The 19,341-nt window shown below is 39.4% G+C and overlaps 1 protein-coding gene across 13 annotated transcripts in view; it reads right to left on the bottom strand.

The window, feature by feature from the left end:
- Window positions 1-1,750: 1,750 nt before the first annotated feature.
- Window positions 1,751-19,341, bottom strand: part of LOC128266442 (maternal protein pumilio) — a 185,935-nt gene continuing 168,344 nt past the window's right edge. For all 13 annotated transcript variants that reach the window (XM_053002962.1, XM_053002963.1, XM_053002964.1 and 10 more), the window contains 5 exons: window positions 14,511-14,966; window positions 13,183-13,399; window positions 4,252-5,550; window positions 3,586-3,754; window positions 1,751-3,527 (listed from right to left, as the gene is read on the bottom strand). In XM_053002962.1, the coding sequence (XP_052858922.1) occupies window positions 3,026-3,527; window positions 3,586-3,754; window positions 4,252-5,550; window positions 13,183-13,399; window positions 14,511-14,966 (2,643 nt within the window). In that variant the 3' untranslated portion in view covers window positions 1,751-3,025. The remainder of the gene's footprint in view (window positions 3,528-3,585; window positions 3,755-4,251; window positions 5,551-13,182; window positions 13,400-14,510; window positions 14,967-19,341) is intronic.

Raw genomic sequence — 19,341 nt, 5'->3', positions numbered from 1 at the left:
AGTTTACAAGGTTCTGCTGTCGAAAAAATTTTACAAATTTCTGCTTCCGCTGTATGGGTAATATTTACTTTAAATATTGGTTATTTTTAGGCCGTTTTCAGTATTGGGCTTTACTTTTTTTGTTTTTTTTTTTACAATTCAATTGGCCAAGAAATTCAAACAACTTGCAACCGGGTTTTGATTATTTTTTCGTTTTCTTTTGCAAATTAAAATGCCCGACCATTGTTGGTCTTTTGGCATACAAAAAAATGCTTGCCCGTTTCGCTTCGCATTACGTTTATAAGTTTACAGGGAGTTCTGCCGTATAATTTAAGTTACATTGTTTACAGTTGTGGTTGTTAGATGTTTCTCTTTTTTAATTGGAAGTTTTGCTTTAGGTTTTTTAGTTTTCGACTTGTATATACCCAAGTGTTTTTCATGCGTGCAAAAAATTGTTACTGTAAAAACTGGCCGTGTGTAGAATACGCCAGCTTCCGTGTAAATTTCACTGTGCCACTGCACTTCCGCTACTCTACACATGTATTTCACATATACATTTTTAAAAACGTTACGTTGCCTCACGTCAAGTTCAAAACTAATTGTAGTAATATTTACTTTATTTTAAATATTATAGGGATTTGATGGCTTACACTAACTACTACAGCTAAGCAGCTCGCTAAGTCCTGTGTGTCTGTGTGTGGGTGTTTTTGTGTGAATGTGGGTGTGTGAGTGTCCTGTGTGTGTGTCTTACACGTCAAATGTACACGGCGTGTAGAAATGTGTTTACAGTCTACAGAAAGCATCTCTACTTGCATTGTTTCACTCCGTATCGAACTCGAGAATCCTAAATACAATGTTCATCTATGGATTATTAAAATTAAAATTATCAGTGCATTGCGCTCTAGAGACAGGCAGTTGACAAGTTAATAACTAAAAATACCAAACAAATAATACCGAGCCCCGCTTGCGCCGTCGGTTGAATGCGCTCACTTGTACAGAGACAGGAAAATACGGGTAAAATGGGTTCAATGGGTTAAATCGACTAATTGGGATGATGGGATGGTGGACAATGGTTAATGGGATGTGGTGTGTTGTGGGAAATGTACAGAAAATTACAAATGTTCAATGACTTTGCTTGTTATATACAAAATACGACAACGACAACGACGACGGTGACGACGACAACAACAACAACGACACGACAACGAATTTGAGTGTATAAAAATATGCATAATACACTTTACATTGATCTCCAAAAAATTGTTTTTCATTGGATTTTTGTGTGTTTCGACGAAACCGACAAAAAAGTCTAAATTCGTTTTTCTTACCATCTCTCGTTTTCAGTATTTTCAGTATTTTAGTATTTGGAATAAGGCGTCGCGAAGTAGTCTAAATGTATATCAAAAATGTACAAAATTCTTGGTATTGTTACTTTTTACAATATTCGTTCGTATTAATACATATACAATTTTTGTTTGCAATTTACAAGTGTTTCGATGACGTTTTAAAACAATTTTATACACTTACGTGGTGGAAGGGGGGTTAGGATAAACATTTTAATATTTTGCCGCACAGCGAATGCATTGCAAGCTTCGCAGGCAGAGCAACAAGCGCATTCTGTGTCTAACATAACAAAGGTAATTCTTTAATTCTTCTCCACCTGATTTTGTTCAGTGTGAAATTTGAGAAAGCATAATGTCGATTTAAATCATATTTATACATATATCATACATTAATAAGGTGGGCTAGCAAACGTAAAAGGGTGGCGGAAAATGTTGGAAAAAGGTTGGTTTATTTAATGTTTATAGTTTTAAAATCAAATCATTATCAGTGGGACTTACTTGGCTAACAGGTTCTTTTAGCTGGCACCCAGCGCATCGAAATCCTCGTAGAGATCTTCAATGAGTGGCCGCCAGCCAATATGTATAAAATTATAAATACATGCGTGCAGTTTAAGAATAGAATATGTATGAGTTACTCGCGACTTAAAAAAAATTTACAAAATATAGTATGTATACATTTTACAGTGAAACATTTGAAAAAATTACATGGTTTACATGGATTGTAGTTTGGGTTTTTTTATACAAAATTTTTACATAGTGCAAAAGCAACGTGAATGGGCTGAAGAGTCGTTCATTTGTGGTTGTATTTCTGGATGTATTTGTGGGTTTATGCATCCGAGTGTGCGTGAGGGGGCGTGGGCGTGTCTTGTGTGTATGTGTGTGTCTCTGTTTTCATTGTGTTTCGGTTGCTGCTGGCTCCAAAAACAGTTTTACTCTACATTCTACACTAAGTGTGGCTTCTGCTGTTTATCCCTCGTATATATGTTTATGTTTACTTTAAATGGTTCCTCCGCTGTCTGCACTTATAAATTCTAGGCCTATTCATGTAGCCCGCTTTCTTCTACATTCTTCATTTCTCTTCAGTTGTCCTTCTTATCAATTTACAGTCGAAACATAAATCCTTTACAAATAGACTTGCTATATAATCATTAATTTATACAAAGTTACAACGAAAATGTACGTAGACAAAATTGTTACCTTGACATTTTTACTTTACATTCATTGTGTTTGCTTATTGCGTTTTATAACGCGTTAGCTTTATGGTTTTTCTTCATATCTTTGTGTGTTTGTGTGTTTCTTTTTTTACATATTAAATATGCGAGCGCATTGTACAAATATTTTGAAATCTTCTTTCGTGAGAGTGTTATTATTCATTGTTCGTAAAAATACAAATTTGTTTTAGTTTTAGTTTCTTTCTGTTTTGCAGTTTTGCGATTTTAGCTTGCCAGTCGCTTTTCTTTTCGTTTGTTTTGTTTCTCTAGCTTGGCGTGTGTGTTTATCTTTACAAATCTCCGAGAGCAGCTCCATTTATCGCTGCTTTTTTCAATAAATTAGTTTACATTTATATGTATGTTTTTGTTTATGGTATGCTTTAGCTCTTTAGCTCCTAAAAACTATACTGCGATTCGAGAAGGATGATCCATCCATCCTTTGACTGCCTGGTTTTATTTGTTTTTGTTTTCTTGCCATTCCTCCTGTTTCCCTTACAGCACACCATTGGCGGTGGTTGGGGGTCCAATGGGTCCCAAGCCGCTGTTCACAGCCCCTGATACCACCGAGGATGAGGATTCGGAGGCATCCGGGGAGGAGGGCTCCACAATCATGGCGCTGCCGTTCTCCTGCACCGAGCAAATGGTGGGCGAGGCCAGGCTGTTGGTGGTGCTAGTGGTGCTGGTGGTGCTGCTTCCACTGGCGCAGGCGGTCACCGAAGTGCAACTACCACCGCTGCTGACTGCCGCCGCTGACGAGGCTGCCGCCGCCGGCACTCCTCCAGCGCCTGTGCCCACTGTTATCGGGTTGGTTATCTTCATGTAGTACTTCTCCAACTTGGCGTTGATGTGCTTGCCGTAGGTGTACTTGCGCAAGGCGGCCATGTGTGGCCGGATCTTGGTCATTAGCTTCTTCAGTTGCGTCGGCTCCGAGACATCGATCATCTTTTGGACCACATAGTTGGCGTACTGATCCTTCATCATCACATGCAAGGCACTGAAATGATAGTGTGTTGAGTTAAAATGTATACAGTTACTAATTCCCTTTCACTCACTTGTCGTTAAAGGTGCAGACCTCGTCTATGAGGCCAGTGCGTTCGCCACGAGTGGCATGGGTGACGCATTTCTCCACCACATTCGAGGCGAATTTGTGTTGCGATAGCACCAGGACCTTACCGCGCACGCTGTTGATCAGAATGGACTTATCCTCCTGCTTGCCGTGTTCTACAAAATAAATCAATTGGATATACGTTAGGTCCCATAAGTCGGTAATAATTGCCATTTTAGACTAATCACATCATTGCGAAAAATGATGGAAGCTTTTACATTACAGCCGCATCATTAAAAACGTTAGTGGGCAGAAGGTAAGCCATTAAACGATATTAATAAAATAAATATGATTTAATAAGTTAAGTTCTTAGATATAAAGGATGTAAAATTTTGAAAATTTTTGTTGGAAATAGTTGAAAAGTATTTAAAGAGCCCAACATGGACATTATAATTTAAACCATGTATTTTTCTGTTGAAGAAGCTGGGGCTATCCGATAAGTGTAGTATTTTTTTTAAACTTGATCTTAAAATCAATTATTCGCTATGGAAATTTCCTTAAAATAATACTTATTTATGAAATTATTTCAACGCTTCTCCATTTTACATTCATTTTCATAGCCTGTCAATGGTGCGGAACTGACTAAACAGCCTATAAGGTAGGGATCACTTACCTAGCACATGCTGTATAACATAGTTGCCGTATTGGTCCTGAATCAGCTGTTCGGTGTGCTCGTGCAGTTCGTCCAAAATGGGCGTGGTCTGCTCGGCGGTGCAGTGCTCGAGGATCCGCTGGATCACCCGGCAACCGTACGGATGGGTGCTCAACGAGTAGACCTGCCCCTTGAACGCATTGATGATGAACTGCAGTGCGACGGGATCCACGCATTCAATGCACTTCTGCACCACATGGTTGCCATTCTGATCCTTGACGCACTTGAGCACATGTCCGTCCAGCTCGTGGACAATCTCCTGTTGCTGCTCCGGCGAAATGCTCTCCAGGGCCTTCTGAATCACCCGACAGCCATACATTTGCAGTGCCAGCTGCAGCACATGACCCTTGACCTGCATGCCCAGCGTGTTCTTCTGCTCGGGAGTGCCAAACTCGAAGAACTTCTGGATGACATAGTTGCCGAAGACATCGGTCATCAGGCTGTAAGCTGCGGCCAGAATCTCACTGAATACCATTTGCTTCTCGGCGGCCGTGGCTCGCTCCAGTTTCTGTTGGATGAAGCGCGAGCCGTGCTGATCCTGTGAGAACTCCACAATGTGATTGACGAGATCGCGTAGCTGAAGGTTGGGATACCGCTGATTGCGGAAATCCTCGAGTAGGCGAGATCTGCCCGGCTGTGGGGCCCCGCCCACTCCGCCGGCTGCCGCTGCCACTGCCGCCGCTGCAGCCGCTGCTGTGGCGGCCACCTGTCGCGAGTTGGCTGCCGCTGCTGCTGCTGCCGCCGCTGCCACGGCCGCTGTGCCCGGAATGGCCAGGTGATTCGAGAAGAGCGAGCTATTCGAACCGAACATGTTGTTGGCCGCCGCTGCCACTGCGGCCTGAGCAGCCGCTGCAGTTGCCGGCAGACCAACGGCGGCGGCCAGTTGCTGCTGTTGCTGTTGTTGCTGCTGCTGCCGCTGGCGAGATTCGGCACCAGGTGCCCGACTCCCGCCCAGCAGACAGGACTGCGCCGACGGCGGCGGCGTTAGAGGAGCACCCAGCGGACTAGCCGAGGCATTGCCCGCTCCTCCGAGCGCTCCGTACGCCCCACTCGCTCCCGGCCACTTGCCACGCGCTGCGGCGGCTGCTGCTGCGGCTGCTGCTGCTGCCGCCGCCTGGGCCACCGAGCTGTTCACAGCATTGGCCACATTGGCCGACACAGCGCTGCTGGTGTAGTCCATCGCCGAGGGACTGAAGGCCGAGGTGCTGCGGTCAAAGGAGTCGCGGCGACCCGTCAACGAGCTTGTGTTCAAGGCGAGGCCTGCAAAAAATGAGCAAAATAAATAAATATTACTTAAATTTCCTACTAAATCGCCAAATGGAAAAATCCTGTACTATAAGATTTAAATTTAATTTAAAGCACAAACTTTTAGACGTACTGCTTTTTAAAATCGGATACCTGTATGAAAAGATATAGCCTTAAAAGTAATGGTTTTAGGTAACTTTACTGCAAAAACCCATTTTTTGAAAAAATGGATCATACAAATTTAAAAAAAATCTATTCTTATTTACAAACATAAATTTAAATGCAGATTTTTAAATATCTAAAGCAATAACTTTTAGAGGTATGCCTTTTCAAAATCGGACAACTGTGAAACAATTTATGAGCTTAGAATTGCTGGTTTTTCGACATTTTTATACCACTTTTTTGTAATTGGATTTTTGTGAGAAAAGTTGTTACATTTCTGCAAAGCAATTCTTTTAAAAAACTTAGTTACTCTTACAATTTCTAGTAATTTTCTAAGACAAAGTTGCATCACATAAATACCACCAGCAGTGACCATCAATCGTCAAATGGAAAATCGAAAACTCGTTTAACCTGGCCGCACTTTCAATTCAGTTTACAGCCTTCAGAGCTGGTGGACCAGATATAGAACTCTGACGCAACTGTACCATTATCCTGGCCGCTTTGTAATGAATCGAGAGAAGCGAAAGGAGAGGACGCGACTTTGATGCTCCTGTAAAACTTAATTGCCCGCTTCAAGGCGCAGCTGTTGGCTTAGTTTTAGTCATTTGGCCATTTGGCATTTGCAATATAGAAGGGGATAGCCATGCGAGTGTATCCTCTCCCCTTTCTACAGCATCCATCTCTCTAAGCCATAATGTACAGCATTAATGGTGCGAGCACATGAGGCTGTCTGCTTGCAATCTCCAAAGGATATGTAAAAGGATACAAGTGGGCGGAAACAATAAGTGGATGTATGGTAGTTGGGTGGAAGAGGACGGGGCCGGTGCCTCTGCCAACTTGATTGATGTTGTAATCTGTCACTGGCATTTGATTTGCCATCTAAGCGGCAAAAGTAGGGAGAGTATGGAAAGCAAGACGTTGAGAGATTTGGAGGCATCTCGTATTCGTGTTTCCAGCTAGCGAGCACAATGATCCGCAAATGTGCGATTCGGCGAAAAGTAAAAGTTCCGGCTGCAAGCCTTCTTCTCGGCCATAAGAAATTCCTTCTCAACCCCAATCTTTCAGATTCTCTGCTGCACTGCAAATTAATAGCTCAAATTTATAATCAAGGGTCGGTGGAAAACACGCCGTAAACGTGGCCAGGACACATTAAGTTATTTAACTACTAATGCAACAACAGCTGCGCGAAAGGTTGCAAAATTCCCAGCTGCCTTAAGGTTAGTGGGTGGGTGGTTTTGGGTGCTTGAAAGCCTTGTAACCAACTCGAGGAGCGCTTTCCAAGGGAGTGCTGTAAATGTCAACACATTGTGCACCATTTGTTGACCAAGTTATTAAGCAATTTGTTGAAAGTTGCGGAATGGTGTTGGTAAATAATATACAATGTAAGTGTTTGTTTCTCAAAACTAAAGTGGGGCAGTGTAAGCAGGTGTATTCAACAAATCGATAGTTAAAGTAATGCAGAGAAAATGTCTCTCTAGAGACTCTGTTCATTTATAAGGATGGTTATTGTTTTTGTAACATATATAGACGATTATATTTTTTTAATAAAAAGGGATCTTTACTAAAGTTTTCATTAGTTTACAAAAATAATAACTTTATAAGAGTCTGGTTATTACTTTTGTCATATATATAGATCACTATTTTCATATTTTTCATTAAAAGAACGTTTAACATATACATCACATTATTTAATTATTTTAAAATGTTCAGCAGACTATACAAAATGAAAGAAATAAATATATATAATCATTTAATTCTGTTATGTAATCTTTTTAAGCTTTAGGGATGATGTGAGTTTGAGACTCTTAGCAATTCCGAGCAATTAAAGTGCGACTGGTTTCCGTTACTTTGAAGCGGCTCTTTAGCACTAATTACATTTCATATAATGCCCCCTTAAACCGTTTTTTTCATAGCCTACTTAACAGCGCTTACAAAGTTGCCCGAGCCGAGAATAGTTTTAACACCCATCATGCCAACCAAAACCATCCCACCCACCGACCTTTCTTCTTTCGCTCGACATTTAAATGACTCGCAGTTTTAATGCGTTTTCACTTTTTTTTTCTCATTGTGCGGAAGGAGCACTGAGAACGGGAATAGGAGTGAGCGAGACGCGTGCATAATGTGCACGTGTGTGCATTTATAATTCATAAAATCATTACATTAAGCTAAGGACGTCCCTTTCCCTCTCTTGTAGTGCCCTCTCTTTTTCACCACTCTGGGGCTCTCTTTCTATTTGCGGAACGTGTGCATAAACCACAGAATGTCGCCTGCAATAAACTTGGCGTCTTTTAATGCCACCCATAGCCCACGCTCGTCTATCCACAGACAGCCATAGATACTCATACACAGAACAAAATGGTTTCAATTCTTTACTTAATTCTCCATTTGTAGCTTTTCTATGGAAACAAGAAGTATTGTCCTTCATTTTTTTCTGTATCTCAAAATTGTTTTACATTTATATTAAAAAGAGTTATTTTTTACAAGCAAGACATCTGTTTACATTGGTTATTTTTCTTATTAGCATTTTTCTTTTAAGATTTGTATTTAACACAGCTTTGTTTAAAATCCATTATTTTGCTGGCTTACTTAAACGTTACTTTTGCATTGGTTTTTGTTCTCAGTGAGCTACATGGCTGCAGTTTCATTTGGCAAAGTGTCTCCCCAATGGAGGGCTGCTCTTACTCTGAGTTGAATTGAGTTGAGCTGAGACAGACGGTCGTGGGGCAGCCTCTGAATTAGAAGAGAGGGTGGAAAATGGGCCCTCCGAAACACCACCTTCCGTTGGCATTCCGCCCCACACAAATTGCATGAATAATTCCCTTTTAAATTGTGCAACTACGCACGGAGCACCTTACCGAAACCAAAAGCCCAACCAAACGCAGGCCCAGAAATTAAACAAGCAGACAGAAAACATACGCCAAGTGCAGACAGTCGTCGAAAACTCTCTCCCCCCCCTCTCCAAAACACTTTCCAGGATGCAAATTGTTTGTGTTTTCCCGCCGTCTGTATTGGAAATTTTATCTTTACCCCCTTTCCATTTCTTCGTCGTCGAGAGACGCCAAATTAGTTGCAATTTAAATGCAAGAATTACAAACTTTTTACAATTTCCCGCTGGCTGTCATTAAACTAAGCATTGCATTTGGGATTTTCCATTAACTGGCACAACTTTTGTTTGTAGGTGGCAATTAAATTCAGGCAACTATTGCAGACAGATAAAAGTAAATTTTAATTTCACATCGAATAGACTGCAAAGTTGATTATATTGCAAATATCAATCATCATTACGATTTTAATTTAAGCAAGTTGTATTATATATTTCAATTTGAAGGAATTTACTTTGAAAATGCCACCTCTTAAAATAGTTATAATAATTAGAGCAGGTTATAAACGAGGGTGAATTGAAATTTTTTGCGTAACTAAAGAGTTATTATTATAAATAAATTATTGCAAATTTCTACTTTTTTAACCTTAGTTTCGTTTTGGCGGCGTCACATATACGCAGTTATTATTACGATTTTAGTGAAAGAAATATGTTTTTTATATTTGAAGTTGTTGTTTACTACATCCTTTAAAGGTTAATTACGCGTTTAACGTGTAATTTAAAAAAGAGTCATTGTAAATTTCCACTGGATACTGTTTTTTCGCCCGACTTCATTTGAGTTGCGTCACGCATACGCCGTGTGGTACACATCATTGAGACTTTCATTAAGCGTAAAGTGCACACACAACCAGCAACACCTCCCGACACCACAGCAAGTGTCAGCCGTGTGTGCTGCATGTGATCCTGCCCTTCCTTTTCAACCTTCCCCCTATCCCCTCCTTAACCAGCATGTTCTGTTCTGTGTAAGCCAGCATAGCAATTGACATTTTACAAAATAAACGAATTCATTTGCACAAAAGGCTGCAGCAGAAAGGAGCAGAAAATCAGCTGGCTTGCTGGAAAACAATGTGCTGCATTGTAAGCAGAGTGGTTTGGGTGGGTGGTGGATTCGATGGGGAGGGGGGTGGCTTTCACTTTTCACCCAGCGCACAGCACCCCTGTGTGATGATGCAATCACATGTTGCCAACATGCAAAAGGTGTACATAATAATTTGGCAGGCAAATGAGGATGTTCCTGCCGCTATTGTTTTTGCTCCTGCTGCTGTGCTGTGTGCTACCCTCATTGTTTTCAAGGCAATGGCAATGGCCAAAATGGGTTTGGCGGTTGCAAAGTCAAGCAGATTTCCATCCACATCCACCCATCTTCTTCGAGCCAAGCCAAGGCGCATTAACGTTTGTAATTGCAGCTTGTCTCTGACGCAGAAAGCCCCCGCTGCTGCTGCTTCTGCTGCTGCTGCTGTTCTCCCTTCAGTCAGCCACTTAAAACAATATAATCTCCATTAAAAAGCCTTTTTGACATTGCACACACTCAGGCGGCAGTTAGACAGCTAGACAGATAGTCAGCCAGAAAGAGGGTACCGGTAACGAGGGTATTCACTGTAGTACACCATACGGCATCGATTGCACAACATAATGAGTGGGCTGCTGCTGATGATGCAGGCTGCAGTTGTTAGTGGGGATTTGTGCCAACGGAGGACGAACTGCGGGCGTCATGTGCTAATTGTAATTGAGATGCGAATTGCAAGAGAAATGGTTACACTTGACGCAAAAATGTCAAGTTGTGTTTTTAAGAATTTATAAAACTTTTAATAAATGAGATCATAAAATGAAATCAGATTTAAGTAATAACTTTGGGGCAAAAGTGCCGTCGAATTTTAATTGACATTATAATTCCTAATGAATAAAATAATTAAACGAAATAAACTTAAAATGTCTACAGAAATCAGATCAGCTTGGTTATTCTTGATGAAAAAAAATAAAAAGCAAATTTAAATGTTTATAGGAATTGTAGATTCCAATTTATACAGTTCTTGAACTGATTATAACAGTAGTTTAAGTCGGTTGATGTGGTTTCAAAGTTACAAGTGATTTATCATATAATATAATTGATATTTACATTTAAATCAGCTTGAATTAGTTCCACATAGATAGTTGCGTTTAGATGGTCTTTTTCCCAGTGCACCTAATCCAAATTGGTGGAATGACATGTTCAGGTCGATCTGTGAATGTGGCACACTCCTCGAGAGACCCTTAGCCTAATCACCTGGCATCATCACGGTGCTTCAGGCAAAGCATGTCAGGACTTGACTTGCGGTCTCAAGAACGGATTCGATTCGATTGGGTTTTCACTAGAATTCAAAATGGATTACTTAACTCGAGGACTTTTGCGGATCGAAGCCCTTAAAGCCGATGTAGCTTCAAGTTTGCAACGTAAAAAACAACTTCAGTTATAAAGGCGGCGGCAAAAAATTAAAATACGTAATCACTCATACGTCATGTGGAACAACAGTGCGGAAGAAGAAAAAACTGGAAACTTCATTAAACTGCCATATGAGGCAAAATGAATTAACGACATAATAATGCCCAGCTCCCAGCTACCAACCGTCAGACAGATTCGTCGACTCCCATATTCCGAAAAATTCGTTCCGTAAATGGAAGGAGCGTTTTTGCATGCGGTCGGGAAATAAAACCGGTAGGTGGAAAGCGTAATAATTGATTTCGCCTGATTGTTAATGGAGTTAATGGAGCTGTCCGCGTCCAATGTCTGTTGTTCTCGTGTATGTGGTACGGTGTTTAAGAAACTTTAATATTCCACAAGCTGCGATTTAAGTTTGTGGTGTAAAACATTTATAAAAAAATTGTGTAAATTGTAAAAAGAGTGTCTAATTGCCCTTCAAACAATTTAAGATGGCCTGCGCTTTTATCCCCACAAGAAAGTGTAAACTTTCATGGCCTGACTGCTGTTATTAATTGTAATTTGAAATTCTATAAATCTTCTAGAATTGTTAGCTATTCTCTTATGAATTGTTATTTTTGGACACACACCAACTTTGTTTGGCAAAATCGTTTGCAAATTAACAGTTTATGCGTTTTAAAGGTTTACAAATTTAAAAACCAAATTTAATTTAAGGAAATAGATATAAAATCAAATTTAATCAAGCCTTAAAATAATGTACATTAAGAAATAAATTAAGAATATATTTTTTTAAAACAGCTTTAAGCTTTTAAAAAACAAAAAAAAAATTGTTTTTTTCTTGTTTATCAGTCCATGTTTTCGAATATACTTAGCTTGTTTCACAACTATAGAAGTTTTTCACAGTTCAACTGCAAAAACGTTTTTATAACCCGTTTTCCCTTAATTCTCGGCTTCTGCATGAAGTTTTCCCCCAACTCGTCGCGTTACGTTTAAAATTGCATGAGTCAGTCGTCGGGAGTTTTTCAGTTGTTGTTGTTGTCGTTGTCGTTGCATTATAGTTGAAGTTGAAAGTAGAAGTTGCCGGAGCATTGGAAATAATAACATTTTGCGTGCTTGTATGCAATTGTTGTTAGTTTTCTCCTCAATGACTCTTCTGTGCATTAGATATGTATGAAAAACAGGAAAATTTACTGACACAAACAGTTGGTTTTCATGGCTTTCCATGGCGTAATGCATTCAAGACTAGGTAATGTCAAATTCATGTATGCCCTGTAATTGTAACTTGGGGAGCGCTCTAAATGTTTTGCTTTGGGAAAGGGGTTTAGTTTTACGAAAATAAAAGTAACATAATGCCACATTCTTTTGGTACCCCCAACCTAATATGCCCTACCATTCAAAATTGAGAGCAACATAACACGCAAAATAATCGAAATGAAAATTTGAAATTATAAATTGCATAAGTATTACTATTGCTTTGACTGGTATTGTAGCTGACAAGTTGCAATAACTACTCCCCTTATCGCCTTGTGTGTGTTCTATTATTATTACTATTCAGACACATTCAAAGGCAACTCGCAAATTTGCTGTTTATGAGTTGAGATCCTTCGAGCACAAAGAGAATTGTTAGATAAACAAAGATTTATTGCTATATATACAAATTTGACGCTGTACAGGGAGTGGATTTCATTGAATAAGTAGATGAGGTTGTGCCACACTTTACATTAATTACATTTTGTGTAGCTTAACACTGGGCGAAACTGTTCAGTAGTATTTTCTAACCTGCAGTTACTGACTGTAATAAGATTATTTTAATTGGTCAATGTTTTAAAAAAATGTTGATTAAAACCAAAAACAATTGGCTAACCAGATTTCAACAAGGAACAGATTTGATTAATAAATATTACTTATACGCCATGTATACCAAATATAAGGTCATTCTGAAAACTGCAGTTACTGATTGATAAGATTATTATAAAGGGTAAACTTTAAAATGCAGACAAGATTAAATTTAACCAAATTCGAAACACGGCTTTAGTTAATAGCTACTGTAAACATTACATTTATGTTTGAATGATAGATATTACGTATACGACTTGTATAAATGTAAATATACCCTACAATTTTATGGTATTTTGATACAGAAAATTGCTGCGAGTGATTTGTGAATTTGTAGAAGCGAAACACTTACCTCCGACACTGGAGCCATTCTGCTGCGAGTAGAGATTCTGTTGGGCCGTTTGCGGCTGCGGCTGGTAGAGCTGGGGGCCCTGCGGGGGCGGGGGACCAGCACGGGTGGCGCCCGGGGGCACCAGAACGGGGGCGGGGCTAACCAGACGCATGGGCGTCCCGGTGCGGGGTCCTCCCATCAGCAAGGAGCCGGTGTGATCGAGGAAGGCCGGTATGACCTGCACAGCACAGTACGGTAATCACGGTATTTTACACGGTTCGTTTCGGATTTCGTTTTTTGTACAGAGGGGTTAGAGTTTTTTTTTTGGTTGTTTGTTTGTTGGTTATGGAAGCGTGTTGTTGATGATGTGAGTATAAAAAAGAGAAAAGAAGAGAGACAGAGCATAAATATACAACGTTTTAGGTTCAAGTTTCTAGTTACAATTACAATTACAAGGGAGCTATACATTATGATACACTCTCTAAATTTACACATGTACAGTGGCTTATTGCTTTGGGTATGTTTAAGTATTAGCTTGTTTTAAGAACTGCAGTTTAAATTAATTTGGAAAAAAACCATTTTGCTGAGATAAGTTAAAATTATTTTAAGAAGTATATTCACAGACCCTAGCTGGTGGTTAAACATTTTTGTTTATTTTTATCCTAAAATAACTAATATTTTAAAATTTTTTATTTAAATGTGTTGATTGACGAACGAATTTCCTATACCTAATTCAACAAATAGACACAGTTTGCTACTTTAATTAGCAGTGCTAAGAGATTGTGGCCTTTACTACAATTAATTGACACCTATCATATAGCTTGTACACCGGATTATGTGTGTGCATCTATGCAAAATAGGGTGGCCCAAAAAAGAAAAACCATATTCTTAAAGTTTAATGTGGTTGATATTGGGTGTGCTATAACTGCCTTTGAAAACATAAAAATGTTATTAAAGGCGTTGCGCAATGTTCTCAAAATGTTCGTTAAAATTACTCATACGAGAAGTAATCTAAGTTAAAATAATTTGTTTAACAAAAGTAATATTACGTATGAGTGATATTCCTTAAGTATAATAAGGGAACAAAGAAATCTAGGAGAGTAAATGGTAATGGTAAAGTAAATTATTTCCAAAACTCACATTTTTCATTTAAAAAAAAAAATTTTAATTACCCTTATTACTATATACATACAACTAGTCTCCATTGTGATTTCAAAACACTAATGAAGTTAAATTTGCATACGAATTTGGACCACCATAGTGTACAGTGTACGCTCCATTGTGTCCACCTCTTACACAGTAAACTGTGCGGGATGGCCATTATCATCCATATGGGCTATGTATCTCACCTGATACGGCTGATTTTCGGCACCCTGCTGCGAGGGGGTGAGGGGGCGGCGCGGCTGCGTTCCCTGCTGCGGAATCAGATTGCCCGGATACATGCCCCATGGCGCCACGCCGTAGTACTGCGGCATCTGGGCGGCGGCAATCATGCCCATGTAGGGGGCAGCCTCCTGGCCCGGATTGATGACGTAGGGCGTGGCCTGCTGGGCGGCATAGGCCGCATTCTGCGCCTGCTGGGCGGCCAGAAACTGTTGCGACGCCGCCGCCATTTGCATCTGTTGCTGCTGCTGCTGCTGTTGCTGCTGCTGCTGCGACTGCTGCAGCGATCCGTTGGGCACGGGGGCAGCACCCACCGCCGCGGCAGCACTCGCTGCCGATGTGGCAGCTGCTGCGGCTGCTGCTGCGGCCGCCGCATTTGTGGCTACCGCTGCAAGGCCCGGATTCTGCGAGCGGAACAGTTGCTGCAAGGAGAGAAGATGGCAAGGTTAGTTATCACGTCATTGGGTTAAGGGATAAATGCAATCAGGCAAAGGGGAGGGGGCCTTAAAGGTGTAAGTACCTCGAGTTGCTTGTAAAACAGAAAACGAAATCTTGGTAGTGAACATTTTCAAATGAACTGGATCAAATATTATTTCCTAAGACCTAAAATTGTAAATACTTCAAGTTACTTGAATAACATAAATTGAATTTAAAGTACCAACCGAAAATGAAATCTAGAAATTAATGTCGTTGTGTTATATTTGTGTTTAAAATATTATCTTTGTTAAGTTGATCATAAATTAACAACCCAAAATAATAATTGGCGAGTTGACATTTTCAACTTAAGGCACTGAATAAAAGAAGTGTTCTTAAGGATTTTGAAAAGCCTGTCGCTGTATATGAGACACCTTAAAAGCATATAAACATTCTTTTATTAAGAAAGTTCTTTTTATTAAAAAGAATATGGACAGAAAATGTGGAAATGCCTCAAGCCAATCATAAAGCAAAGGAAAACATCATCAGATTAGTTTTGGCTTACGCGAATCTCTGAGTAAATAGGGCGATGAAACATGTCGTGGCAGAAACGACTATGACTATACGTCATATCAAGTAACCGTTCCGTAACCGTAAGTATTTTTGTCATTCGTAATAACCTGGCAGCAGCTTCAGCTTCCGCTCATGTTGTTCTAGCACATTCGCACACTTCGTCTACGGGTAACATGATAAAGTGTTTTCAATTGGAAAATTAAATCAAATCCAATCAAATCAGTATCCAGTATTTCCGCACACACATATAGTATGCAGAACTGAAAGTGGAATAACAAGGAGCTAAAACGGGGGAACAACGCATGACTGGGTGTTGTGTTTCTTGTTTCGTTATTCTCATGGTCTTGTCTTCTCTATTTTTTTTTCCATTTCAAGTCTTGCCTTCTACGATGTGGCCATATCATCACCAGTAGCAACAGTCACTCAGGCATTCAATAAAAAGTGCAACAGAAGTAAAAACTACATCTACTACTACATGATAGCAAAATTCAAGGTTTTAATACATGTCATATAAAAATTTTAATAAACCTATGATTTTAGTATATATAAATTTTAGAATGTAAATATCGATTAACTTTAAAGAACTCTATAACTACCAGTCAACATACCGCTTTCCATAAATTTTGCATCCACTTTGATGTAGCTCAAGAATTAATGGCTGGCTTTTCCCTTGCAATTTCAACGAATTTGGAATATTCCCCAGGAAAGTCAGTTGGCATAAATTTGCAATACCCTTGGACGCACCTGTAGCCCTATCCAAAACATCAGGATATACATATGCATAACTCCCACCCTAACACAGTACAGTACTCCCTCGATGGAGTGTCTCCTGTCAATTCTTTACATGGCGAATTGAAGGGAAAGCAAAACGAAGTCGAGAAACCAACTGGGATAACATTAATATTAGGGCGTGTGCACAACAGGGAGGCAAGTGAGGAAAAAGAAATCAATGTGAATTATTGATGAATGGTGCAGAGGGCAGCAGCAGTAACAGAAAAAATAAAACCAAACCGAAAAAGGGCAAATAAAAGCGAAACGTGGCAAACACAAAAAAAAGAGATGGCAAAGTAAAATAATATTAACACGCAAAACTTTTGGAAAAACAATGGTGGCAAAGTTTTCCTCGCGAAATGTGGCGAAGGCGATAAAAAGCAAATATCATGGCCTGCATACTTTTGGGCGCGTGATGCGTGAGAACAGCACTCAGAATTCGGGAGTCAGGGCTCAGGACTCGCAGCCCACGAGCATGAAATAATAATAAGAAGCCAAATAAGCGTTGAAATCTGAGCCATCGGTTGCCTTGGCCCCCCTAAAGTCCTTCTTCCCATTCCCAGTTGCCAACTTCTTCCGCGCGCTCTTCCCTTTACGATTATTAAAGAGAAATTGAAAACAAAGGGAATGAAAGTGCGTGAAACAAGAGAAGAGTCGTCAAGCAGCTCAAAGGAATTGGAGAACTTATGTAATTTTACGCCCGTAATGTATGAAATGCTTTGATTTAGTTGCCAAGTGACGTGAGTGCCTGTCCCTAAGGAACTCCCCCTTTTTCATAAACACTGATAAAAATAATGTAGATTTAGTAATCATACAGGTTTATATCTTAAAATAAACGTCCCACCGAAAAAATTAATTTAAATGTATTTAATAAAATCCATATACAAATTCTTGTATCTTTTTAGGTAAACAGTTTGTTTGTTTCTTAAACACTTAATTCAAACTACAAAAGTTAGGATATATATAAATTGAATTTGTAGTTTGAAATGATTCGAGAGTTTTGATTTGGAAAGTCTTATATTTAATAATTTAAATATTTTTTTCAAGCTTTGATTATTTTAAGGAAAGTCAATCTCTTTAAAAATTGATTTCTATCCCTTTTCTTCTCATACTTATTTTTTTACCAGAACAGCTGTTTGAACTTATGTTTCTTAGATGTGACTATAAGTTTTAAATTTCACTACCAACTGCAATAGCCTGTGATTTATGCAAATGGCCGGGTCAGTGGCAAATTTACGATCCGCACATGACACACTCGGAGTTATTGTCCTTAGGCTAACATTACTCAGGACAGGGGAATTATGGGAATTATGGGGCAAAGATTGGTAGTTCAAGAGCAGATTGGCAACAAGTTGGGCGAGATGGGGAAAAGCAAGCCAGCAGCGAAATTATTATGGAAAATGCTGGCCAAGTTTCATGGTGTTGTGTGGCTCCGTTTTTTCGCTTTCTCTGTTATTCACCCCCTGCTTTTAACAATTTTTTTTTGCGTTTTGCGTTCGCCGGCATTCCGAACCCTGTGCGCTCTGACATTTTTATTTCATTTCATTTGCACATTACAAGGAGAAGGGGGAGCGTGCTTAATAAGCTCCCTGGTGTACAATTTTCAGCGCTCGACTCGTAATGGAAATTATAGCTGATGTCATACACAGGGGAAATGCCCTGACTGGGGTCGCCTTTCCACTTCTCCCACTATCTCTTGCAGTAAGAAAAAATGTACTATCCAATGGACTGAGACCTTTTGCTAAGTAAAAATGTTAAAATAAGTTAAAACACAATAAAGAAAACCAAAGTAAAAAATGTTGAACAATTCCGATTTCTTTTTCAGCGTGTGTTTCTGTTTCAGTTTAAATTTGGGACGGAATTCGAGTAAGAAAACAATATTGTCATATGAAACACGACTTTTTGATAAGAAACATGTAATAAGTAAGTAACGAAATACCTTAACGTGTGTTTCTGTTGCAGTTTAGTGATAAAATTTATTATCGAATAAAATAAGATATTTTTTTAATTAACTAAAATGATCTACCCTTCAACTCTAAACCTATTTTTAAATGCCATAAAATGAATGCAGTACCTTAATGACAAAAAGTTCATAAAAGCAAATGCTAAACACAAATGCTGAAAATTCCGCAAAATTCCTAGTTCTTTTTTCACCGTGTGTTGCTGTTTCTGTTTCAGTTTCAGTTCTGTGACGCCCTGCGAGTGAAAGTGAGTCAACTAACTATGGCAATATGCCCCGCCCAACTTGTTGCAAGTGGGTCGCCAGAGGCAGGAGTTCGTTTGGTGGAGTTGAGGGTGGCAGCTTTTAATGCTGCCCTCGGCTTTGGCCTGAGTGGATTAGTTAGTCCGGGAGTAAGCAGCAGCAGCAGGTGGGGCGCACTCAGCTAGTTGATTTATAATTATGGCCAGGCGAAAAAGCAAAAAGGCAGCAGGAATACAGCAGTGGCAACAGAAAGGCAAACAAAGCGCTCGAGGACCTGGCTAACTGCCTACCTCACCTTGTCTACGGAAAAGCCGGAAAGTTTCAAGTGCCGTATACACAAAGTTGTTCGGCTTGATTTGCTGCAATTGGAGTGTTTTCTGTTTCTGTTTCTATTTCGGCTTCTGGTTTTTCCTTTTTCTGTTCTCTACTATTTGACATAGTTTTTTGTTGCGATTGACGGGAATTTCCTCAAGTGAGTAATTTTTTTTTTTTAAATAAGCATTTGGTAAAATTTTTTCAAAATAGTTTCACTTTATTTTAACCCAGAAGTTTCCGTTTTTTGTGTGCGTAACTTTTGTTTTTTCAGATTAGCGCTTAATATAATTGATTTTCAATATTTCTCCCTTTGGATGGGGAAATGAAAATGGTTTTCTATGTATTTACAGTTAAAAAATATTTTAAGGTGAAGAACTCTCCTAAAGAATTGTTTCTTATTCAAATTAAATTTTTGTTTTCTTTTTCAGAACTATTGTGAATGATAAAAGCGATTTTAAAGTGGCTTTAAATCTGGTTAACTTCTATTTTATATGTTTTATGTTTTATACCATGCAGAGCCC

The sequence above is a fragment of the Drosophila gunungcola genome, chromosome 3R, assembly GCF_025200985.1.
Source record: "Drosophila gunungcola strain Sukarami chromosome 3R, Dgunungcola_SK_2, whole genome shotgun sequence".
In the NCBI taxonomy this organism is placed as follows: Eukaryota; Metazoa; Arthropoda; class Insecta; order Diptera; family Drosophilidae; genus Drosophila; species Drosophila gunungcola.
Note: the sequence above shows the minus strand (reverse complement) of the source record. Positions and strands in the feature narration are given on the sequence as shown.